The following is a 24,760-nucleotide window of genomic DNA, read 5'->3' on the forward strand; positions in this document are numbered from 1 at the left end:
ACTGCGGGGGTCTGACTTGTGACCATCGCTGGATAGCCTGGGGGTAGACTAAAGATACTTCCTCCACACACCTCCGAAGGAACAGGCAGTATCACAGAGACATCCCCAGGTTAACCATTTATTTCCCACGACTTTCGTTCTTCCGGAGTGTCTCTCCTGCATCCTAGTCATCGCCCAGCCCATCCAGGCGGTGTGACTGGATGTGCAACAGCCGCAGATCACCTTGCTACCGGTACAGGTGGCATCGTAGGATTCACGCCCCTGGGATGCAGTGTTGGCTACCCTTCAGGTTGCATGAGATATGTTCTGATCCTGGATGGTTGCTCTCATCACTGTTGCTAATTCATTAGTCCGACCGAGCAGTATCCGAACAATAACGTCATAGACATGAGTCGCCGACACAGGAACGGCCCTCCTCACGAGTATAAGCCCAGGCTCATCGATAGCGCACACTGAATGATATATCATAACCTATACTGTCTCTGAGGTGGTCGGTCTTAATGACATCAGGATTGTGGCCATTTGTGTGCTGATGGCTTCCTAAATGGGATAAATGTCGGGCTCAGGTCGTGAAGATTGGTACTCAAAGAGGATGATCACATGTACCCATCAGGAGACATGACAATTCAAAGGATGCAATGCCTCGTGTGACATTTGCTTCTCTGGGCTTATCGCGCTTCAGTCGGAGACATTGCTTGGCTGATCCTGGGATAACCTCTTGCTCACTATGGGAGCGACCGTACAAGACTGTACGGTTATCTGAAGGAAGGCCAGCAAAGTTCTTCTCTCTTGCCACGAAAAACTTATAAAGAAAAAGGGAAAAGGTTAGCGCGCAGGCAGATATTCTTGGTGAAGAATGCACCGCACGTGATTGATGTGTGTCATTATATAGCCTCATTTCCATTTCCGGCGGTTCTAAGCTACTCGCTCGATTGGTTATTCGGAATATGGATTGTTCGTTGAGGTCACAATAATCAGGCCCTATGCTTTCGTTGCTCCGGTTAAAGAGGCCCTTTGTCAGTTGGCCTTGGGGGTCATTGAGTCGATTGTATCGACGTTGATAATCAGCCGAAGACAGTGAGACGTGGCTGACAATGAGTACACGAGATTGGCCAATGGTTGCTATAAATCGAGGCTGGATTACACCCCTTTATCGCTTACACCCGGCAACTGATATGAATGGTCAAACAGGTCTTTCAAATCAATACCAAGCAACTGCAAGTCCCCAAAATAGTAAGTCGGATCGTCGATATATGGTAGAAAGAGCGCTTCACTCCGATCAAGAGAAGCTGGACTCCAAGGCTGCATGGCCTCCGGAGCATCAGTAGCGACAGGTTCCGGCACCTGCGATAGCACCCCTTGCGGAGCCAGATCAGCTTGACCTGCGGTGACAGACGTGCTTGTGGGTCCTGGCATGGTCGGAGAGGCTTGTATACGGTCCTGAGCTTGAAACGGAAGGTTAGTCTCATGGGAGTCCCTGGACATAGATTTAGGCTTGCGGGTTTCCGAAACGTATTGACGGGCAATATGGGCAAACTCGGCGATTAGAGAGCCTGGAAGTGCACCATTGCTGGCATACTCTAGCCTACTGAAGTGCCCCCCAGCGATGTCGAGAAGAGCGAGGCTGAGACCGGTTTCCGGGTGGTTGGCGTTGTGGACCACCAGATCGAATAAGATCATCAGAGCCGATAGTGGCAAGACGGCGAGTATCCTGTGGTACAAAAAGACCGCGTAAGCCCCTGTTTAGATATCATTCCATAGCCTGAAATAAGAGCCTTGATGCTCACCAGACTGGTGTGGAAGGCGCTACCTCGATGTGCACCGTTAATTCAAGAACACTTCGAGCAGTGCGCATCAGGTCTCGTTTCATAGTTTCCTGCTGTGTGGTCTCCAAACGGACAGCTCCATAATGCAGTACCGTCCATGACAGTGTAAGAAGAGCGTTTAGGTAAAGAAAGTGGGTAATCAAGGCGATCTGGGCCGCCAGGGGCTCTTGCAAAGAGCGAGTTTTGAGCTTTTCTCCTGGCCGAAAACGGGTCGGAATGCTTGAGCGCCAGCTTTCCAATTCTATACGCAGGCTCTCAACCACAGAGTTGTAGTTGGATAGAGGCTGGCTAACGGAGCTGATTGTGAAGAGAGACTGGCGGACTTTGGAGACGAGACGAGCATATTTGACAAAGGTAAAGAACCAGTCATAGTCATCAAAAGTGGACTCTGTTACATCCGGGATGGAACAGCTGATGTTTGCGTCGTCCACTACCTAAGCTCGGTATTTCTAGTTCAGAGAAAGATGTTCCTTTGATATGGCCATATATGACTCACCGAAGTTTTACCAGTCGCGAAGCAGGACGTCTTCTCCATGTAGTAGAGCACCCAGAATGTGCGACGGCATGGTCCTTCTTGTGGACTATTCGAACGATGGTACCCCAAACCCTGTGCCATAACGGCAGCCTCTGTTAGCATTAACGGCTCGAAGTTAAATGCGGAGACCGTCGAAGAGAAGATAGCCTATAAGCAATTTCAGTTTAGAAGATTTATATTCGATAACGGGCAGGATACCATAGCCAGAAGTGCCTAGCGTAACGGAACTTCGTTAGTTGATTGTTTGCGAAAGAAGAACGGGAGGAACGCACTTGAACTGCAGTCAACGATCCTCTGCCAAAGAAGAGATCTTGAAAGCAGGACAACGACTGTTCGAAGTATGACCAGGCCTCTCCTACACCGGCATCAAAACTTCCTCCCTCATTGTTCTGGCATCCAATTGCCACGATCGCGTAGAACAGTGCTGCCCAGCTTTTATCTGTTTCTAGCGATTGCACCAGATCCTGCGACGCTGCTCGCGCACGGAAGGTGTCTGGACAAAGGAATGGATAGATCGGATGTACCATGTCAAAGTACGCTGCAAGAGGGTTATGATTGTCAGAAAGAAAATAGAGGCGGTCAATCAAGGCGTAGGTACCAGAAATGTGTCCATCGATAATGTCCCGACTCGGGACTTCCTGAATCTTCCCCGTGCCCAGGTGCCGTTGTATATAAGACTGAGGGATAGCACAGGTGTTCTTGACCTTTGTTGCAACCACCGCGCGTATTTGCTCTAGCAACTGATCGAGCCGATTGTGACCCAATCGCTGACTGATGGCCCGAACCCGTCGCTCAGGAAAGAAGGAGATGTTGGGATTCGGGCCGAAGATAGTCGTCAGCTGCGTGGCCATCGTCAGTTATGGGCACGGTTAGCAGCCAAGGAGAGCCCGACAATACCTGATCTGGATGGCTGGCACCTCCGTGTATGCGTGAGGCTTGGCGATTTGCAAGCAAAGAGTCAATATACAATCCCGGCTGCTGATAGCCCACATTTTCGGAGCCCAGTTGTGAGCCGGGAAGGTCATGAACGGACTGTTGATATGTCGCGGAGAGTGGTATGAATACTGGCGTGATACATTAGCTTCTATTCTAGTCCAAAGATGCAGTTCTGTTAGTACCTGACGCGTCATACTTGCGCTTCCTTGGTCGCTTGACTGGAGTAAAGGAGCAGGGACGGTGTTGGGACTATAACAATTAGCATTCCGAAACGGGAAGCATCGCGGCCTGATATACCAGGCAGAAGTCACAGGCATCAATGCTGCCTGATATTTCTGGCGTGAAAAGGAGATTAGTCAGACGCCGAAGCTGGCTTCTCTTCCGACCGACTGGAAGCTCGACTCACTACATCGCGTTTTTCTGGCTCTGCACGTATCGCATGCCTTATGCATGGGCTCGGAGCCTTGTGTCACTGCCGACATGATTTCTTCAGTTGGCGGTTGCGGATCTTACGCGAAGAAAAAAGCAGTGAAGGAGATGGAGGAGGAACTTGATGAAAAGCCTAGGAGTCATTCGTCGCCGAGAGTTCCGACCTAAATGCTGCATGGACCGCCGATGGCCTCCGATTCCCACTAACTTCGGCGCCGAACTAACAATAGCTGTCATGTCGCGTTCTTTAGCACTCAATGGAAATGCCAAATCTGCCAATATTGGGATGGTTCTTATCTCATATTACATCATGGGTAATGGTATTGTCGATGAAAAGGGGCTTGATCGCTATCGAGCTATTTGTTCTGCGCCATCTTGCAATATATATAGCGAAAGAGATATCGTATCATGATATCAATCAATACACATTTTTTTTATTCATCTTTTGGCACTTTAGTTTGTATGGATTCAGGTATAACTACAGCTTATTTCCTGGTGATTCGGTCACTACTCAGTGCTTAAGATCTGTCCTTCACATTTCTGCTCAACTCGGTTTGCAAACTACCTCAACTTGGATCGGCCTTCAAGCGACAGAAAGCATCACTGAACTTGATATAGACCCAAGATGGATAACAAGGAAGACACCAGTATGACTGAGTCAGTCACTTCTGGTAAAAAAGCGGATACTGTCAGGGCAGACGCGCACCAAGGAGACATATCGACAGAGGATCAGCACAAGATCATGAAACTCGCAAGACGGCTCACGGCAGACTCGACAAGGTGTCGGCATGGTGATATGCCACCAAACCCTTTCACGACAAGTGATATTCCGAGTTTGAACCCCAATTCTCCAAAATTCGATGCCCGTCATTGGGCGAGAACGGTACTGCACTTGTCCTCGCAATGTCCTGATCGCTTCCCACAGCGTACAGCGGGCGTGTCCTTTCGGAACCTTGGTGTCCATGGCTATGGCCGCCCAACTGCCTACCAGAAGGATTTCTTGAATGCAATCTTGCAGGTGGGCGACCTGGTTGGTGGCTTGATGAATCGCAGGGATCGTAGGCTACAGATCTTGAAAGATCATGATGGGCTCTTGCGCAGCGGAGAAATGCTGCTCGTTTTGGGTAGACCTGGCAGGTAAGTCCTGATGCCCTGGACTGCAGATCTTTTCTTGAATAACATGATATGTACTCAGCGGTGTTTCAACTTTACTGAAGACAATTGCTGGTCAAACTAAAGGGCTGTTTTTAGACGATTCAACGGAATTCAACTACCAAGGTAGGGAGTCTGACCGGGCACAACACACACAGAGGACTGATAGCATACTCTTAACTTCACATAATTTTAGGTATTCCGTGGGACTTGATGCATCAGAAGTTTCGTGGAGATGTGACGTATCAAGCAGAAACCGACGTCCATTTCCCACATTTGACAGTACGGCAGACCCTTCAGTATGCGGCCCTCGCAAGAACGCCTCACAATCGACTACCCGGAGTCTCTCGCGAGATCTATGCAACTCATCTGCGTGATGTGGTTATGGCCATTTTTGGGATTTCTCATACGGTCAACACCAAGGTTGGCGACGACTTTATTCGCGGCGTGAGTGGCGGAGAGAGGAAGCGAGTCAGCATTGCTGAGTTAGCTCTCACGCAAAGTTGTATCCAGTGCTGGGACAACAGCACCCGTGGCTTGGATAGTGCTACAGCTCTCGAATTTGTTAGAACTGTGAGACTCTCTGTTGATGTGGCCGGTACAGCGGCTGTTGTGGCCTTATACCAGGCATCGCAACAGGCGTATGAGGTATGAAGCTTTCCCTTTGCTCGGTGAATCTTTCCAATAAACTCATGTTCTTAGGTATTCGATAAAGTTGCGTTATTATATGAAGGCCGGCAGATATACTTTGGTCCAGTTGACCAAGCGAAGCCGTACTTCACAGAGCTGGGTTACCATTGCCCTGAACGGCAAACCACGGCAGACTTTCTCACGTCGCTCACAAATCCTGTCGAGAGAGTAGTCCGGCCAGGGTATGAGACCCGTGTACCCCGGACCCCTGGGGACTTTGCAAAGTGCTGGGAACAAAGTGCCCTGAGAGCCGAGCTTTTAGGAGAGATATCGGTCTTTGAGAGAGAATACCCTATTGGGGGACCTATGTTGGAAAAATTTGAAAACTCCCGGAATGCCGAAAGATCTCCTTTGCTGTAAGCTGCCACTGCATGCATTGAATGAAATGTCATTGACCTAGCCTACAGGACGAACAACTCTCCCTACACGATTTCTGTCTTGCAACAGATAGCTTTGTGTATGCGACGGGGCTACCGCAGGATTCTTGGAGATCCTTCCTTCTTTATTGTAACAGTTCTTGGCAATTTCATTCTCTCTCTTATACTTGGTAGTGTTTTCTACCATCTCCCGGACACTACCGCCAGCTTTACTGATCGATGCATTCTCCTGTTTTTCGCTTTGCTCTTCAACGCACTCAACAGTGCTTTAGAGGTGAGGGTTATGGCCCTTCATGAGCTCCAGGATGCTGACAGAGCAGATTTTGGCACTATATGCCCAGCGACCGATCGTCGAGAAGCATGCATCTTACGCCTTCTATCATCCGGTATCGGAAGCGATGGCGTCCATGATATGCGATTTACCATGCAAAATCCTCTCCACTCTAGCATTCAATATACCGTTATACTATATGTCCAATCTGCGGCGCGATTCGGGTCATGTTGCTATCTATCTACTCTTCGCCTTCCTGTCGACATTGACAATGTCAATGATTTTCCGTACGATTGCTCAGTTGACCCGGACAATTGCGCAGGCACTCACTCCCATTGCACTGGGTGTCATTGGACTAATTGTGTACACTGGTTTTGTGTTGCCTACGCGAAATATGCAAGTTTGGCTGCGTTGGCTCAACTACATCAACCCGATCGCGTACTCGTACGAAACCCTTGTGGCGAACGAGTTTCACCGTCGCGACTTTGATTGTGCCAGCTTTGTCCCATCCGGTCCAGGATATGAGGGTATCTCGGATACAGAAAGAACCTGCTCTGTGGCAGGCGCCGCTTCTACTTCCAATGTGGTCAGCGGAGACGCATATGTAGAGGCAAACTATGGGTATTATTATCATCATACGTGGAGGTTAGTGTGATCACCATTATCCAAGCGAGGCAGCTCCTGACGAAGTCCAGAAATTTTGGCATTCTCATAGCTTTTATTCTCTTTTTTATGACTACATACCTCTTCGTTGCCGAGTTTGTCAAGTTCAGCCACTCCAAAGGCGAAGTATTGGTATTCCAGCGCAAGCACAGGACAATGCATGTTAATGGAGAATGTGCCGATGATGAAGAGGTTAGCGCACAAAAAGCAACAGCCAACGCAAGCCATGATTGCCTTGACAGTCATGGAGGGTCCCCGGAAGACCAGTCTCTAAATTTCCGCTTTGAATCCAACACCTTACACTGGAGGGATGTATGTTATGATGTTCCGATCAAGGGCGAAATGCGACGGATTGCAGACCACATTGATGGCTGGGTAACCCCAGGCACCCTTACTGCGTTGATGGTGAGTGTTCTATAACCCCATAAGATCATTGCTGTGACTGACGGCTGGGAAAAGGGCGCTTCAGGGGCTGGAAAAACAACACTCCTGGATCTTCTAGCAAGCAGGGTGAAGACAGGCGTTGTATCAGGCAATGTTTGTGTCAATGGAGCCCCTCGAGATGCATCTTTCCAGCGCCGGGTAGGCTATGTTCAGCAGCAAGATGTCCATCTGGAAACTAGCACTATTCGGGAAGCCCTTCAGTTCAGCGCTCTCCTCCGCCAGCCCGCCTCTATCAGTAAGGCCGAAAAGCTACAATACGTTGAGGAGGTGATTGATTTGCTCGAAATGAGATCATACGCTGACGCTGTTGTTGGTGTTCCTGGAGAGGGACTCAACGTGGAACAGAGGAAAAGACTAACTATTGGTGTTGAACTTGCTGCAAAGCCTGATTTGCTACTCTTTCTCGATGAGCCAACGTCTGGCCTGGACAGCCAGACGGCATGGTCTATCTCCTTACTGCTACGCAAGCTGTCCAACCACGGACAGGCCATACTGTGCACAATCCATCAGCCTTCGGCCATTCTCTTCCAGCAATTCGATCGGCTGCTTCTACTAGCTAAAGGTGGCCATACAGTCTACTTCGGGCCGATCGGAAGGAACTCCCAGACTCTGATCGGCTACTTTGAGCGGCATGGTGCAAGGCCCTGTGCAAATCAGGAGAACCCGGCTGAATGGATGCTGGAGATCATCGGTGCTGCCCCAGGGAGTAGCTCAGTGCGTGACTGGCCGACCACATGGAAAGAGAGCAGTGAATACCAAGAAACGCGAAAAGAGCTTGAACGACTGGAGGAGTCTGGCTCTTCTAACCTGAAAGAAGGGGGTGCGCCAGTCCAGCAATATGCGGCCCCATTTTACGTCCAGCTGAGTCTTTGTACAAAGCGAGTTTTCGAACAATACTGGCGCTCTCCGTCATACATCTATGCTAAGCTGATACTTTGTTTCGGAGCGGTAGGTCCATACGAGCTACCTCATCTGTCGACTTAACTTCTGACACACTATGTAGGCCTTGTTCATTGGACTTTCGTTTCTCAACACGAAGGTCACGGTCCTTGGTCTTCAGCACCAAACCTTTGCCATCTTCATGCTTTTGGTCATTTTTGCATTCCTTGCCTACCAAACTATGCCGAACTTTATTAAGCAACGCGACCTGTACGAAGTCCGTGAGCGGCCAGCCAAGACATACGCCTGGTCTGCGTTCATGTTGGCAAACATCATAGTGGACGTCCCCTGGAACTCTCTTGCGGCCGTGCTAATTTTCCTCCCATTCTACTATATTATCGGGATGTATCACAATGCAGAGGAGACACATACAGTGAACGAAAGAAGCGGGCTCATGTTTCTCCTGGTCTGGTCTTTCATGATGCACTGTGGTACGTTCACTATCATGGTGGTTGCCAGCGTGGCAACTGCCGAGGTCGGGGCCACTCTAGCTCTGCTACTCTTTTCCATGAGTCTGATATTTTGTGGGTACGTATAGTCTGCATGCTGCTGTTCTGTGTTTTAAGTCAATTAACAAGTCCGTCATAGTGTCATGGCCAGTCCGGCTAGCCTCCCTGGATTCTGGATCTTCATGTATCGAGTATCCCCGATGACTTATCTCGTTGGCGGCATGCTTTCTGCGGGGCTAGCAAATACTGCAGTTCACTGTTCCAATCTCGAATTGGTCGTTGTTCAGCCTCCAGCGAACGAGACTTGCGCTGGCTACCTGGCTGATTACATGAAGAACACGGGAGGTGCTGTTTACAACCCCCAGGCAACTGCCGACTGTCAATACTGCCAGATGACCAACTCGAATGTGTATCTCGCATCACTCTCCACATCATATACCGATCGCTGGCGCAACTTTGGCCTGATGTGGGCATACATCGCGTTCAATGTATTTGCCGCGCTGTTTTTGTATTGGTTTGTGCGGGTGCGAAGTGGTTCGGCAACCTCGGCTTTGCGTTCTTTGGCCAAGCGATACTCTTTGGGAAAGAGTTGACTTGTCCGTGGCATGAGTGAGAAATTGCTAGCTAAGGAGGGGGGGGGGGAGAAGTTACTAGTAACTCCTGTGGTTCAGTTGTGTTTACTCTCATTTCTCATGTCTTGGCTGTCAAACTACAGGGTCGAAATATATACTATCGGCTGCCTCATTGTGCAGTACATCATCCTCACTAGCAAACGTGGCAAATAATATTTCTGTAGCCTTTCTATTCTCTTCTCTTTCGCTTCTTATCCCTGTCTACCTTTTCCCAAATTTCTAATTCAGCAGAAAATTCGAATAGTACCTCTTTGGTCTCCAAATGAGTCGAAAATCACTACCCGGTAGTCACCTATGGCCATCCTGATTGGCGGAGTGATGAACCGCGGCCAAGGATAAGCAACAACCAGCCACCCTCTTTGTGTTTCCCGTCCATCTCTCAGCCTGGACTGCATCGAATCATCTCCGACAATTGCTGTGACACAACTATCCAAACCACTCCTATAACCATTGAGTTCAAAATGACTGCATCAAAAGAACCCACTACGCTCTACGACGTGGTGATCATCGGAGCGGGACTCAGCGGTCTCCAAGCCGCGCATACCATCCAGGCAGCAGGATTCAGCTACTGTATCCTCGAAGCTATGGACCGAGTGGGCGGGAAAACATTGACCGTGAAGTCGTGCGAAAAGGGATATAATGATCTCGGAGCGGCTTGGGTGAATGATACGAACCAGAGAGAGATATTTAAGCTTCATCAGCGGTATGGATTGGACGGGGTGGTGCAGTATACGTGTGGAGATGATATTCTCGAGTCTGGTGATGGGGTGGTTCGAAAGATACCGTATGGGTTGCCGTTGGTAAGTTGCTTATAGCTGAGCTGCTGGCGGAGACTGACCATGTTTAGACTGGACTTCCGCAGAGATTGTTGGATATTCTGCGGGCTGAGTCCTCGCGGATAGACTTGGATGATCCCAAGGAATTTCCTGGGGCTACTGAGGTAGATAATATGACGTTCAGGGACTTTTGCATTCGGAAGTCTGGATCAGAGGATGCCATTCACATTGCAGATGCCATTTCATCGGCGCTACTTGGAGTGGATAGTAGCGAAGTCAGTGCATTGTACATGCTCTATTATTTCAAGAGTGGGAGTGGGATCGACAATCTTCTGTCAGATGAGAAAGACGGAGCACAGTATCTGCGGACAAGACAAGGTGAGACGCGATCGTCAAGGTTTATTTAAGATTGCGTGCTAACGGCGCAGGAACCCAAACTATTGCTCGGAAGATGGCAGATGAGCTTGACCAATCGGGCATCTTCTTGGGCATGCCTGTCACTGCAATTGATCAGACTCAAGCTGATGGTCCCTGTCTTGTTCAGACACTGGATGGTTGCTCTTTTCGCTGTCGACGGGTTATCGTGTCGATCCCTACCAACTTGTATCAGAGCATCAATTTCAACCCCCCACTCCCACATGCAAAGCAGGTATTAAGTGACCATACGATCATGGGTTACTACAGTAAGATGATCTTTGTCTTCAATGAGCCATGGTGGCGCAACGCTGGACTTGCCGGAATCGTCGACTCCGCGGATGGCCCCATAACCTTCACGCGGGACACGAGTGTACCCACCGATGATCAATGGTCTATCACATGCTTCATCGTGGGGAGCCGTGGACGGACATGGTCCAAGCTGTCCGAAAGGAATCGGTACAACCAGGTTTGGTCGCAATTCTGCCGATGTTTTGGCACGTTCGTCGAAAACATCCCTCCGCCAGCCAATTGCCTGGAGATGGAATGGAGTAAAGAGCCATACTTCCTCGGAGCACCCTGTCCAGCCATGCCACCCGGCTTATTGACTACCGCTGGGAGTGACCTAGCTGCACCGTATGGCAGAGTACATTTTATCGGAACAGAAACGTCCACAGTGTGGCGTGGGTACATGGAGGGCGCCATTCGGGCAGGGCAGCGAGGAGCAGCCGAGGTTGTGACGGCACTGCAGGAAGGCTAGTCGTCTTGGCTCAGCGCAAACATTCCGAAGTGTCTCTCATGAACCTTGGATCTAGCAGTGTACCGATGCAAACCGAATCTCACAGTGGGTCAGCCACGGAGATGTCCGTGATGATTTTACTCGGGGAATATTCGTTAGATCGACAAACAGCAAAGAAAACTCAATGCCATCAAGCACCAAAGTGACATTTACACGTGGCTAGCAGCGGACAACTCTAGCCGTGTACCTGAACGAACCGTGGATGGAGGTGTTCGTGAGTGGCTGGCTGCAGAAACCCATCGTCTCCACCAGCTCCTCCGCGATGCCCTAAATTTGGGCCGCTCCCTCTGCGCCCCGTTTGCTCTGCCAATCCCGATGCATGATTTGCGGATAGTCGATGATCGACAATCGGAAAACCAGAAATAAGCAAACATTCGATAGTTGCATTTTAATTCCAATTCTATCCTGGCTAGGGGATAGGCTAACCCCTGTCCTCGGCAATTCGGGGTTTGCTGGTAGTCCACTGTCCAGCTGTGCAGCTGAAGGATCGGGCCCACTAGTTGCTCGGTAACTATAGCTGATTAGCTGAGGACGATGGATATGATTGCCGATTGACTTTCTCCCTTGGTTCATGTGATGGAGAGCGTTGGATAGGTTAGAAATTCTGAAAACATAAGTATGATTGACATGCCCTGTGTGACAATGCTGTCGAGCATCTGCCTGTCACTGTCACCACAATGCGCCTCCTCACGTCCCTACTCGTGGCTGCATCCGCCATAGCCAGCTGTAGTGCCCTTCCAGGCAGGGCTCTTCACAAAAGAGGTACCAAGATACCAACCCCTACAGCCCAATCCTTCCCTCACTAACTGACAAATGCCTCCAGACATCACCACCCAACAACTCGACACCTTCACCTTTTGGGTGCAATATGCCGCCGCCTCCTACTGCGAATCCAATTATGCCGGCAAGGCAGGGGAGAAAATAACCTGCTCGGCGCAAAACTGTCCGGCAGTTGAAGCCTCCGATACAACCATCATCACCGAGTTTTCCAAGTACATCCCTCCCCCCATGTCCCCACCACCCAACCCTGCCACCCAACCCTAACTAACCATATGTGTCCACCACCAGCACCACCCCCACCGACACATCCGGCTACCTAGCCGTCGACCACACCCACCAGGCCATCATCCTGGCCTTCCGGGGCAGCTACTCCATCCGCAGCTGGCTCGCCGACTTCACCTTCATCTACACGGACCCGAAACTCTGCAGTGGATGCCAAGCCGAGCTCGGCTTCTGGAGTTCCTGGACCAACGTCCGGGAAACCCTAACCCCCACCCTCAACACCACCATATCCCAATACCCAGACTACGAAGTAGTAATCGTCGGCCACTCCCTGGGCGCCGCCATCGCCACGCTGGCAGCAGCAGACCTCCGCGCGACGCACGGACTCACCGCCACATTATACGCCTACGCCTCGCCGCGGGTTGCGAACCCCCAGCTAGCTGAGTTCATCACGAACCAGAACAAGGGAGCCAATTATCGGTTCGCGCATACGGATGATCCTGTGCCGAGGGTGCCGTTGGAGGTTATGGGGTATAAGCATATTAGTCCCGAGTATTGGATCAGTTCGGGCAATAATCAGACGGTGAAGCCGGAGGATGTGGTGGTGTTTCAGGATGGGGATGATAAGAGGGGGGATGTGGGATTGCCGGATTTGTTGAAGTTTGAGGCGCATTTGTGGTATTTTGAAGAGTGGGAGGTCGATGCGTGTAAGGGGGAGGGGTTGCCGTGGAAATAATTCATCTGATTGATCTGATTGATAGGAGGTGAGGGAGTTGCTGTATGGTTTTGGGTGGATGAGATGTATATACTAATTGTGTGGGATATATTATATGTAATTATTAATTCTAGTGGATATCTGTCAGAGTAAGGTTTGAGCTATGCTTCAGTGGAGGTGTGATATTAGAAACAGTGCTTACCTATTATCAAGTGAAGCTCCCAGATAATGGGGTAAGATCGAGCCTAGATGTATAGTGGAGGGTCATTAGGTGAGATGCACTAGCTACTGTTTAGTGATCTTTGACAGGAACTGTAGTTATCTGTATGACCATGGGGTCATGCTTTACAGTATCATATATAATATGGCTTGGTGGATAGTGTAAGCAGAACATAGATACCTTACCTACGAAGCCCTATCCACAGTCATATCGTTGCCCTCTCCAACCTAACCATCCTACTATTTTATCCACCACCTTAGCGACAGTCATCTCCTATTTCGTACGCGATCACAACCATATGGCACAGTCACTGCAAGACATCGCCAATGACTACTATCCAGCATGAAAACCAAGGACAGACCCAAGTAAACTCAATATAACCTTACACTACAGTATATAAACCATCACCCCATCTTCACCTCTCTATTTAAACTCCGCTACAACCCCCTCACACCACTCCACAAACCTCCCCATCCTCCCCTCCCTCATCGCCACCAACAAATCCTCCCTGGGACCAGGATGCCACCTCCCAAACGGAATGGCATACCTCCCACCATCCTCCACCGTAATCCCCTCCTCTACACCCGCCCAAAGCAACGTACACACCCCAACCTCCGTCCTATAAAAAAACGGCCTACTAACCCAAACACTCAACCTCGGGGCATTATCATATATGGGAGTATCAATATTCCCCGGATTCTGCGTAATGCACACCACACCTTTCGACCCTAGTATGGAGGCGAAGTGCGCAGCGAGGAACCAGTTGCCGGTTTTGCTGATGGCGTAGTTGGTATTGGGATCTGAATTGGGGTTCGGGGTAGTGGTGAGTGCGGAGGAAGGGATACCCCCTGTCGGTGCGAGAAAGTCGACGACCATGCTGGAGGTGAAGATGATGCGGACGGAGTTGGGAGGTGTGGATGGGGATTGGGCGGTTGAGGTGAGGATTGGGGAGAGGAGAGAGGTGAGGAGGTAGGGTGCGACGCAGTTGATTCCCAAGTGTGGTTCCAAGCCTTGAGCTGTGACTTGCGTTGCGGGGAGGCAGGCGATGGCGGCGTTGTTGAAGAGGAGGTCGAGTCTGGTGGAGCGGGAGAGGAAGGCGTGCACGAAGGGGGGGATGGTGCGTAGGTCGGAGAGGTCGAGGGGGAGGTAGATCAGTTCTCCTGGGGAGGTTACCGAGTTTGAGGAAGTGGTGGTGGTGATGGAGTTGATGACATTGTGGGCCTTGGCTTCGTTGCGGGCGGCGATGTAGACGGTGGCTCCAGCAGAATACAATATGCGGGCGAGTTCTAGACCCAGACCGGATGTGCCACCGGTGATGATCACAACGCGGCCAGTTTGCGGAGGAAGATTGTCTGCAGTGAGGGTGGGCTTGGCTGGGAACAGTTGCGGCCAGATGCGGGAGAGTATCTGCATGGTGGTGTGCAGTAAGAGGTAAGGTTTGGAAATATTTTCTGGTGAGGAAGCAGAATGTAGCGGGATGGGCAGTTTTAAAGGATTACTGCGAGCTAGCAGTGCCTACTAGTTACTCGGCTGCATTGGGTGGAGTTGGCGCAGCATCGACATGGTCTAGTCGATGTCGCTAACCGGTAAGGCTTTAAGCTACAGGAACGGCGTGAGGGCCGTGCACACTAAATCAAGCGGTAGGCAACTCGTGCTTACAAGGCTGCATGCAGCTGGTGCACAGACTGAATATCTGCGGGAAAACAAGTGAGGCTACTAAAAGGCACTGGATACATCAATTTCATCGTCTCGTTGCATAAGTAAAGAAACATGAGATCACTCCTTGGCCTTCTGAGCTGCTTCATAACTCTGCATCAAGCACCAATATCCGGGGACATGGTCGCGCCAGATGGCTCCGAAGCCCTCAATATCGCGGCGCCAATCGCGGTGAATCTCTGCCGCAACCGCCGCCCAATTGAGCAGCTGGCAGCCGGCAGCTGCCATGCGTTTGTGCGCTGCCTCGCGCGTATGCTCGGCAAATGTACCCGAGGCATCGGTGACCACGAACACCTCGTAGCCTTGCTCGATGAGGCTGAGGGCAGGGAAGGCCACACAGATTTCAGTCAAGACGCCACTGTTGTGGGTTAATGGTTGCATACGAGTCGGAGATTTATGTGGATGGAGATGTAGTCGTATAGTAACAGCGGACTCACCTAATCACAATCTGCTTGCGGCCCGACTTCTTCACAGCATTGGCAAAGTCCTCATTATCCATCGCGTTAATCTGCCCCGGACGACGGATCAAAGGAGCATCCGGGAGGTTGTCGGTGATCTCCTTGACGATGGGTCCATTGGGACCGGTGTCGAAAGACGTGGTCAATACCGAGGGAGATTTATAGTACTGAGCCACTTTGGACAGGGCCACCACATTCTTCTGAAATTCATGTTGTTCAAAATCGCGGACGAGCTGGATGAGACCGGCCTGGACGAGGTTAGAACTGGTACCACAAAAGCTAGAGGAGAGCTACCTGGTGATCCACGAAGAGGAAGATACATTTGTCAATGTCCAGTCGGTTGTACTTGGGCGGCATGGTCGCTGTTATTTGGAATTCCTGAAGGTGTAGTGAAACGATATAAGGATCTGAATTGGTAGAAATCGTGATCTGAACGGTTTGACAACATCTTGCGACGCACAATGTTGGCCTATAAATCTTCAATCACAAGAGCTGCGGGAAAGCTAATCGCCCCTTCGACGTCACCGCCCATCATCGATATTTTGTGTAACCGACAGACTTTGTCTAGATGATGCTTGGACCAAATTCTAGCTCGGCGTGTCCGATTAGCTCATCATTCCTCAGCATGAGAAGTATGGAGGGAAGAACAACCCCAGATGGAGCCGAGATCGACACGACCACGATCTGGCTAATCAGAGGAAGCTGTCGGTTCCTGCCGACCAGGTGACACCGTCAACTTAGGCATTAACTTTGTCAAATGTTGGTTGGAGATCGGAGAGTCATCCAGATTGTTCATCCCGAGACGGGGAGGCGCATCGTTCAGCAGCTGCAGATCAACCAGGAACGTGGGGAACCGATCGCCACTCACTGCAGCTCACCACAATCTGCTATGATTGTGAAGCATTCAGTAAGAGATTATTCAGGGTTACGAGATCGGGGAGGGGGATCTGGGCGGGTGTGTGTACCATGGAACCACCAGCGCCGCAAGGTTAATGATGTAATTGACCCCAGCCAACGTCTTAACAATATATTCACAGCAATTGCGAACGCGGTGAATGGAGTCCAACTCTACAGAAAATATGATAACTTCAATTGACAATGGCAGGCCTCCTATTTCGCTCAGAAAATGACGTTGATCCGGCCGTCAACGTTCAACAGCTATCATGCAAACCTCATGTGCAGCCGTTCGTCGGCCGCATCGGCGGCAATCAGGGCATTGTCCTCGATCGCAGTGATCCCGACAATGCTGAATATCTGCGTAAAGTGCCAGATGCTGCGCCATTGATGAGTGCACGAGATGCCTTCAATGTACGCGGGTTCACCGATCTTGATCTGTGGCGGTTTGCTGTGGTGGAATGCGTTGGTAGCACCACCCCAGATGAAAGTTTCATTGATAGGGAAATATAATAATCCTTCATGATTTGCTTAGGAACCATGATGCTGGTCTTCATTACTGCCTGGGCGGCTGCCACTCCCGCAAACATCGCTCCCCCGACTCCCTCCACACCAGCCGGTATCTTCGCTACCACAGCCTTTCTCGGTCCTCTAGTCGGTGCTTTCACCAATTGGCTATTCCTCACCCTCTTCATCTTCTCCTTCTCGTCTGTCAGTGGAAGCCATCTCAATCCGACCATAACGCTAGCCACCTTCTTTGCGCGCTTGATCTCCCTGCCACGTATGGTTCTCTATCTCGCCGGGCAAATCCTCGGCGGTGCCCTAGCCGGGTGGATGTTACAATCAGCCTTTGGATCGGGCCAATACTCTGTCGGGGGGTGCGTCATTGATACTGCGCTAGTGCCGGTCCGAGAAGCCTTTGTCTTGGAGTTCATCTGCTGCTTAATATTGATCTTCCTGTCGTTCGGGGTCGGGTTGGACCCCAGACAGGTTAGAGTGTATGGCGCTGCGCTGTCCCCATGGTTAGTAGGGATGGTGTTAGGAGTGGTGAGCTTGGGATCAGCATATACGCGGGAGGGATATGGAGGTGCATGTATGCCTTTCTCAAGATAAAGTTCAAGTGCGGCGCGCTGTTGGTGTATACTGAAGCTAATCCTGATGTATAGCTCTGAATCCCGCGAGATGCTTTGGCGTATATGTTGGATCATCCTTTCCAGGGTACCATTGGATTCACTGGGTGAGTATTCGAACCAAAAATGAATATTGTGAAAGTATATTGAGTTACGCATGCAGGTTGGACCTATTGCTGCTGCCATCGGACACGGACTGGTCTACTACCTGGTGCCGCCATGGAAAGCATGACTAAACATCAATCTACTGCTGACGCTACAGAAATTCGGATCATCCATGTGAACTGTGTTAGTAGATCACCTGGAAATCACAGTTCGAAATGCTGACTCCAGATGACCAGAATAATGCATTCGATAGTGTCGGGGCTGGGAATACTACCTCCCACCCGCGCCTTTGGTAAATGGCAGGTATGACGCTGCTTAAGGTTACTAGCCGCTAGAATGTGACCAGCACAATCGCTGCGTCAATTGGCAGGCCGAGAGGCACTCTAATGTGCCCAGAATTGACGTTGAGTGGTCTGCTTGTTCATGATGGGTGTGCTGAACGGCAGCGATCTGATACATTGAAGCCACAATCAGCTGGGAGTTTCAGCTGCGCCACCATTTGACCTGTCCACACGCGGCTTTGCTCTGAATACACAGGACATCTCGGACCGTTTGACGTTTCCAGCCAAGCTCCACGACGTGGCACGTGCTTGACCTGGAAGGCGATGTTCGCTCTCCCATCGACATACGATGAGAGTGTCTGAATATTTCTTGCTTCATCTACCCCGATGGAGAACGTAACCATCAGGAATGGCGAGAGAACGGTGTGGAACCAGTAGTGCCGATCTCAGGTAGACTCAACTCGATTACGCCGAAGGAGGGGATACTCGCATGAGTCGTCGTCCCAAGAAGCGAACAAAGACCGGTGGATAAGATACTGGCATAAGAGCAATATTGACTTTCGGATGATCACCACGTAGCGCTCCTTCGAGGTCGACAGGATACGTAACCGTCAATATTCTCCGACCGTCTAGTGTGCCGATCTGTGATATATCCAGGCCTGGGCGTGAGGACCTGGTCCAGTCAGAGCCGAGTATACTGTGCTCTATTGCATGAACTCTTCACCCGCATGAACTTGACGATCTACCGTGCAGTGCCCTGAACTCTCACTGTCGGCAGATACGTATCGATCTCCTGTACTCATAGGGCTGTGCGCTTAGCTTATTCTGCTCGCATATGCGCTGGCAGCAGAATGCAGCATTTCCAATACTATGGTTAAGAATGGCGGTAGCCATATCTGCAGCAGCCCAGCCAGCTGTTCATTTGAATCGATGTATATAGAAGAGCCATCCCTCTAACATCCTCAGAGTTGCGAAGGTCTTATCTTGCTCAGTGTCTCTGTCCGAATTCTGTCCCTACCTCTATTTCCCACACATCCTCTTACCATAAGTCTCAGTGACATGCAAAGAATGGCTCCTCCACGACTGCTCTGCTTCGGCGATCAGACGACTGATTCCTGCAGCCGCATCAAAGAATTGTATGCGAAGGCTACCCAGTACTATCGTCTACGCGACTTTCTCACTGCCGTGGATCGTCTCGTTCGATCCCAGACGTTCAGTGTATTGGCTACCGAGAGCAATGACTTCCATGGTCATGATTCAATCGAAGCGATGGCTGAAGCCTATGCCCAGCACAAGGAGTACGATGTCATTCTATCCACCGTGCTGCTCTGCGTAGCCCAGCTTGGTGGTTTGATCCTGTGAGTGAACCAGGAAGGAAGTACCCGATTGAGAAGAAGAGATTCCCATCTAACACCAATCCAGCCACCTAGAGAAGGACCCGAATCTTCTCTGGGCCCAGGCTTCCAAATTGCACATCGTTGGTCTCTGCACTGGGTTGTTCCCCGCGGCCCTCGCGGCGACTGTCTCATCTCCAGCAGAGTTGCTCCCTTTGTCCTTGCTCATGGTTGTGATATCACTGCGATTGGCAATTCAGGTAGACCGCCGGTCCCGTTCTATCGAGGCATCGCGCCAGAGCTGGGCGGTCTCAGTAAAGCAGGCCTCGGCCGGTGAGCTGGAAAGGGTGATATCTTCCTTTAATGAGGAACATGTACGTCTACGCCTTCTACTCTACCCATCATGCCATTTCTAACTAAGTAAAGGAGCTCCCTAAACACAAACAGGCGTATATTAGCGCCGAGCTCGATACCTCTGTGACAATCAGTGGTCCCCCGTCCACACTGTCCCTCCTAATGCGCCACCCCTCAATTATCAACCTGCCCAAGTCTGAGCTTCCAATCGCAGCGGCTTATCATGCACCTCATCTCAGCAGACCTAGCTTAGATGACATTCTCGGGCCGTTGAAGGTGCCCGATCTACGAGTCCGACGAAACGTGACAGTGGTGTCTCCGAACTCAGGCATGCCATATGCCACTGCCTCCTTACGCGGCTTGTTGCATCTGATGATAGCTGATCTCCTTCAAAACAAGATCTCTTGGGATAGGATGATGAAAGGTCTTCCTCCGGGATTGAGAACATCCAATGCTACGGTGACTGTGGCACCGAGTGAACGGCTGGGGTCGCTGGTAGATTGCTCATTTCTTAATGGTTACTTTGATATTGATTATAAAGCTGTTGCCATTGTGGGTATGTCATGCCGCCTTCCTGGTGTGAGCTCACCGGAGGATTTATGGAACCTTCTCCAGAGTGGTCAGAGCGTACGAAAAGGGGTAAGTAGTATTCCTAGAAAGGTGAAATCCTGTTCGCTAACGTGCTTCAAGGCGCCAGGAGACTTTGACGTCCAGACTGTTGTGGATACATCCGACGATGAGAAGAACTACAACCGAGCGGTGCAAGACTGCTTCCTTGACCAACCCGGCTTGTTTGACACCAGCCTGTTTAACATCTCTCCCGATGAGGCTAAGAACATTGACCCCATCCAACGACTTCTACTCCTAGCTACGTACGAGGCCCTCGAAAGGGCCGGATATACTCCTCTTAGCCATGACTGCCGACGTGTGGGTACATTCATTGGACAGACTGCGGGCGAGCCTCACTATTTGCATGGCACGTCTGCTGCTGAACTACTCAATCGGTATTTCAGGTGGGAGGGTCCTCTCTATACTATCGACACCACCTGTTCCTCAAGCACAGCCCCTATTGAGATGGCGTATCATGCTCTGCGTCGGGGCGAGTGTGATATTGCCGTGGTCGGTGGTGGTAACCTCCTGTCTGATCAGACGCGTAACTCCACTGAGGACGGGCACTTTTGCTCAGAAGGAGTTGGAGTGATTGTACTGAAACGGCTGCCCGACGCACGCAGGAGCAATGACTGCATTCAAGGTACTATTACTGCCGTGGCCTCTACTCATACAGCTCATCTCCGCTGCACCCCTCGATTAGACGCTTTTACTCAGAAGAGGCTATTCAAAGACGTTCTACGACAAGCACGTCTTAACCCAAATGACCTGGACTACATAGAGGTCAATGGAGCTGATGTAGGAAAGAACACGGCTCAAGTCGAATCAAGCTTGAGCCTCGAGCATTGTACGCCGGACGGAAGTGAGCCCCTGCGCATCGGCTCCGTCAAGATGAATGTTGGAAATGTGAGAGCGGTAAGTGTTGGGGTTATGGGAAATACTGCATTGTTGAACTGGCATCGGCTAACGTGCGCGTGGACAGGCGTCTGGTATTACTTCGGTGATCAAATCCGTCCTCATGCTGGAACGGGGGGTGATCCCTCCCTGTGTCGGTGTCAAGGCAGCCTTAAATCTACAGTCACCATCACCTTCCGGATCTAGAGGTGTATCTCATCAGTCAAGCGTGCCATTCCGGCAGTCTCGCGAGGGCACTGATACTCGACGCATCATGGTCAACGACTCCAATGCCACGGTACGCAAATCATAACCACCATCTTGGCTTAGCACAATACTAACCTTTTCAGGGCGGCAAGTCAGCATTAATCATTGAACGTAATCCTCACACCCTTGTCCAAGATGTCTCTGACCCACGGACCACCCATGTGGTGACAGTGTCTGGGCAGACGGTGAAGTCGCTGCGAGGGAACCAGGAGCGACTTCTGCAGTATTTGCAGAAACAGCCTGAGGCGCGGCTTGCCGATGTAGCATACACAACAACTGCCAGACGTGTGCATCATGCCTGTCGTCGCGCATATTCCGTGAGTAGTGTCCAGCAGCTCAGGGGGCTCCTGCAGAAAGAACTCGCTGATCCACTACCGGTGGATCTGGTCCACGATAACCCCAGTCGGGTATTTGTGTTCACTGGCGAAGAGGGTCAACATCCGGCGATGGGCCGGCAGCTTTTCAGGACGTGTCCTGCTTTCAAACAGCGACTGCTGGAATGCAACACTATTTGCATACAGCTAGGATACGGACCGTGTCTGAACCTTATTGAAGGGGACGACGTTGAGCTAGGCGACGTGACACCCATCCAGAGCCAGCTGGCCCTTGTCTCTCTGGAGCTGGCACTGGCTGGAGTGTGGCAGGCATGGGGCATTGTGCCCGAGATGGTCATGGGGCATGGCATGGGCGAATACGCTGCTTTATGTGTGGCAGGCGTCCTCTCACTCTATGACACGTTGTACCTGGTTGGAGCAAGAGCACAACTTATTCAGCGGGACTGCACACCGGACACACACGGCATGCTCGTAATCGAATCGGAAGTTCGAGCCGTTCGAGAAGCGCTGCTACAATATGAAGAGTTCGCTAGTTGCACAATCTCCTGTCTGAATGGTCCCTCCTCGACGGTCGTCAGCGGCGAGCGGGATCAGCTTTGCCTGCTGAAGAACCACCTGGCGGGGACATCTGCACGAATGCTCCCTGTGGCATTTGGGTTCCACTCGCCTCAGATGGATTCTTTTCTGGACGAGTACCGTCAGCTTTGCTCGTCCGTTGAGTTCAATGAGCCACGACTACCAGTCATTTCCACATTGACGGGACGCTGTGTTGAGGGTGCTGGCATCTTTGAGCCTGATTACCTCGCAAGGCAAATCCGAGAACCGGTCAACTTCCAGCAGGCTCTCCGGACATGCGAGGGGAGGCTCACCGACAATGGGAAAGGAGTCTGGCTTGAGATTGGCCCGGCGCCGGTGTGCACTGACATTGCTCTATCCCAATTATCTGTTCCAGGGCAGCACATGATATTCTCCCTTAATCCTAAGCGGAGTGACTGGGAAACTATCTCGCAGGCACTAACTCAACTATATACGATAGGATGCGACATAAACTGGCGAACGTTCCACGCAGACTACGTCGACAATCTGCAGCTGCTTGAACTACCTACCTATTCGTTTGAGCTGGAAGACTTTGGTATTCCATGTCAGAAGCATCCTGCGCTCATGACAGGAGCCAGACCTCTTTCAATCAGTCGGGAGCCACCGTTCTCTAGCAGTACACTGCACAAGATAGAGAAAGAAGTACATGGGGACAGGCAGTCCGCGGTAACATTCTCATCAGATCTCTCAGTGCCAACCTTACTTGCTGCAATCGGAGGTCATAAGATGCTAAACCAGGCCGTCTGTCCAAGCTCTGTCTACATCGATATGGCATTGACAGCTGCCTCCTACACATTCAAGGCGATGGATGCAGTCAGTGCAGTCCCCCCGATGAACGTGTCAAACATGGAAATCATCCACCCACTCGTCGTGCGACCGGAACAGCCGAATCATATACTCAAGCTCGGTGCCGAACGCAGCAAGGGAAGCAACTGCGTAGAGGTCGTGTTTAGCAAACAGGACCCGTCGAGCCCGGAAGAGCAACAACACGCCCGATGTACTGTCTACTTTGACACCAACGGTCCTACGAAGCAAGACGCAAACGAGAGAAGCCATCACACAGGAACCAAGTGCAACACCCTGCGGCAAGCAGCCGACTCTGGTTCAGCTCACTATCTCCGTCACAGCATGATATACAAACTATTCTCCCAACTGATCGCGTATAGCCCGCGATACCGTTGTATTCGGGATATCACAATGCACGACGATATAAACGAAGCTACAGCCACAATCAAATTCCCAAAGCCTGTAAACGGCGAGACCTTCACCGTCAGCCCGTACTGGGCAGAATCTCTCATCCAGCTCGGCAGCTTCGCTCTCAACGGCCACATCAACGCTCCAGAGGACACAGCATACATCTGCACGGGATGGTGGAAGCTCTGGGCACCGGCCGACCTCTCCCCGGAACAGGAATACACAAGCTACGTGAACATGCATGAAACAGAGACAGAAAGCGGGTTATACATTGGTGAGGTATACCTCTTGTCCGATGGACAGATTGTGGGCGGATGCACCGGCCTTCGATTCCAGCAGCTTCCGAGGCCTGAATTGCGCGAGCTTCTCACAGCGGGTGGTAGCCGACGGATTGATACCAAAGCTCCATCGCCGGCCACGGAAGCTGAATCCCAGCATGGCAAGCATCAGACTGTTAAGGGTAAAGCGGTGCGATTTCTTCGGCTGTTATGATGATTTAGGGGGTGTCAGTAGGACACCTATTCTTGTCAGTCTAATATATACAACCACGTGCCTGGTCAAGAAGCTTAGCATGTATCTCCCAGCTCGGTAGCGCTACAGGACCAACATCAATCAATAACTTCATTTGTCTCATACGCGCACGTCCAAAGAAGGCCCGATTGGCATCAAGAAGCAGAGCAACATAAACCCTCAGCAGCGGCTTACAAGATACAACCCAAAGCTAGCAGTAAGGCAGCTCTCACAGAGTAAGTAGTACTACCATCATCACAAGCAAATGTAAAACAGTAGCGGTATGTCGAACTTTCCAATATTGCAGTGTGCTATCTATCTATGTGCAACCAATTCTGCCACCCCTCTCTCAAGGCGGTAAAAAGGTATACAGAATGCTGACTTATTTTTTCGGAGCTGTACAAAATTATATCCGTCTATAGCCGTCTATTTCCGTACTTTTTCTTGCGAGGTCGAGAGGATTCTGCCGCTTGGGGCGGTAGGAAGAGCGGTCGGGGTGGGCAGTAATGGAGGAAGTAGTGTCATGGGGCATTTTCAAAGGAGGTACAAATAAACAGAGCAGCATACTCAGCCTCGAAATAGGCGCCTATCAAGTATCAACAGGTCTACGGGAGCCCGAGTGGCCGGACCTTCAGAGTGATCAGCACTTGCTAAATGATTGGCAGCCAGATACTGCGGTAAGCGACTATCTCTGCCAATTTCAAGCCAGCCCACTAGTCACTATTGGTAGCTCCAACCGGTCTCGGCAACTGTTCCATCCTAAAACCCCGCTCGCATTGGTTTACAGATCTCTAAGCGCCGAGCATCATCATA

General features: G+C 50.9%; 8 protein-coding genes across 8 annotated transcripts; 5 read left to right on the forward strand and 3 right to left on the reverse strand.

Annotated features, from left to right (window-relative positions):
• Positions 1-1,140: 1,140 nt before the first annotated feature.
• Positions 1,141-3,779, reverse strand: ASPBRDRAFT_197044 (uncharacterized protein; the record flags this gene model as incomplete). The annotated part of the gene is made up of 9 exons (XM_067621052.1): positions 1,141-1,711; positions 1,788-2,260; positions 2,323-2,508; positions 2,560-2,574; positions 2,634-3,200; positions 3,259-3,425; positions 3,480-3,546; positions 3,595-3,632; positions 3,704-3,779. 9 exons carry the CDS (start codon positions 3,777-3,779, stop codon positions 1,141-1,143), a joined length of 2,160 nt encoding a protein of 719 aa, XP_067477578.1.
• Positions 3,780-4,375: 596 nt separating this feature from the next.
• On the forward strand, positions 4,376-9,304 carry ASPBRDRAFT_129317 (uncharacterized protein; the record flags this gene model as incomplete). Its single annotated transcript, XM_067618128.1, has 10 exons — positions 4,376-4,863; positions 4,922-5,004; positions 5,075-5,526; positions 5,581-5,924; positions 5,976-6,219; positions 6,266-6,861; positions 6,912-7,284; positions 7,339-8,271; positions 8,327-8,790; positions 8,851-9,304. The coding sequence occupies 10 exons, from the start codon at positions 4,376-4,378 to the stop codon at positions 9,302-9,304; spliced, it is 4,431 nt and encodes a 1,476-aa protein (XP_067477579.1).
• A 500-nt stretch (positions 9,305-9,804) lies between these two features.
• ASPBRDRAFT_128349 (flavin monoamine oxidase family protein) lies at positions 9,805-11,293 on the forward strand (the record flags this gene model as incomplete). The annotated part of the gene is made up of 3 exons (XM_067618052.1): positions 9,805-10,143; positions 10,191-10,497; positions 10,548-11,293. The coding sequence occupies 3 exons, from the start codon at positions 9,805-9,807 to the stop codon at positions 11,291-11,293; spliced, it is 1,392 nt and encodes a 463-aa protein (XP_067477580.1).
• A 716-nt stretch (positions 11,294-12,009) lies between these two features.
• On the forward strand, positions 12,010-13,070 carry ASPBRDRAFT_128451 (lipase family protein; the record flags this gene model as incomplete). The annotated part of the gene is made up of 3 exons (XM_067618058.1): positions 12,010-12,094; positions 12,156-12,324; positions 12,401-13,070. 3 exons carry the CDS (start codon positions 12,010-12,012, stop codon positions 13,068-13,070), a joined length of 924 nt encoding a protein of 307 aa, XP_067477581.1.
• Positions 13,071-13,320: 250 nt separating this feature from the next.
• ASPBRDRAFT_618346 (uncharacterized protein) lies at positions 13,321-14,734 on the reverse strand. The gene has a single exon (XM_067628335.1). The coding sequence runs from the start codon at positions 14,680-14,682 to the stop codon at positions 13,693-13,695; it is 990 nt and encodes a 329-aa protein (XP_067477582.1). The 5' UTR covers positions 14,683-14,734; the 3' UTR covers positions 13,321-13,692.
• A 179-nt stretch (positions 14,735-14,913) lies between these two features.
• ASPBRDRAFT_66469 (hydrolase) lies at positions 14,914-15,870 on the reverse strand. The gene is made up of 3 exons (XM_067628721.1): positions 15,738-15,870; positions 15,423-15,691; positions 14,914-15,343 (listed from the first exon to the last, which is right to left on the reverse strand). Exons 1-3 carry the CDS (start codon positions 15,798-15,800, stop codon positions 15,046-15,048), a joined length of 630 nt encoding a protein of 209 aa, XP_067477583.1. The 5' UTR covers positions 15,801-15,870; the 3' UTR covers positions 14,914-15,045.
• A 671-nt stretch (positions 15,871-16,541) lies between these two features.
• ASPBRDRAFT_31240 (uncharacterized protein) lies at positions 16,542-17,699 on the forward strand (the record flags this gene model as incomplete). Its single annotated transcript, XM_067622878.1, has 4 exons — positions 16,542-16,806; positions 16,873-17,430; positions 17,504-17,574; positions 17,631-17,699. The coding sequence occupies 4 exons, from the start codon at positions 16,542-16,544 to the stop codon at positions 17,697-17,699; spliced, it is 963 nt and encodes a 320-aa protein (XP_067477584.1).
• A 1,222-nt stretch (positions 17,700-18,921) lies between these two features.
• Positions 18,922-23,929, forward strand: ASPBRDRAFT_197051 (uncharacterized protein; the record flags this gene model as incomplete). Its single annotated transcript, XM_067621053.1, has 6 exons — positions 18,922-19,211; positions 19,276-19,561; positions 19,614-20,180; positions 20,232-21,065; positions 21,133-21,342; positions 21,395-23,929. 6 exons carry the CDS (start codon positions 18,922-18,924, stop codon positions 23,927-23,929), a joined length of 4,722 nt encoding a protein of 1,573 aa, XP_067477585.1.
• Positions 23,930-24,760: the final 831 nt, after the last annotated feature.

The sequence above is a fragment of the Aspergillus brasiliensis genome (assembly GCF_001889945.1).
Source record: "Aspergillus brasiliensis CBS 101740 unplaced genomic scaffold ASPBRscaffold_8, whole genome shotgun sequence".
Lineage (NCBI taxonomy): Eukaryota > Fungi > Ascomycota > Eurotiomycetes > Eurotiales > Aspergillaceae > Aspergillus > Aspergillus brasiliensis.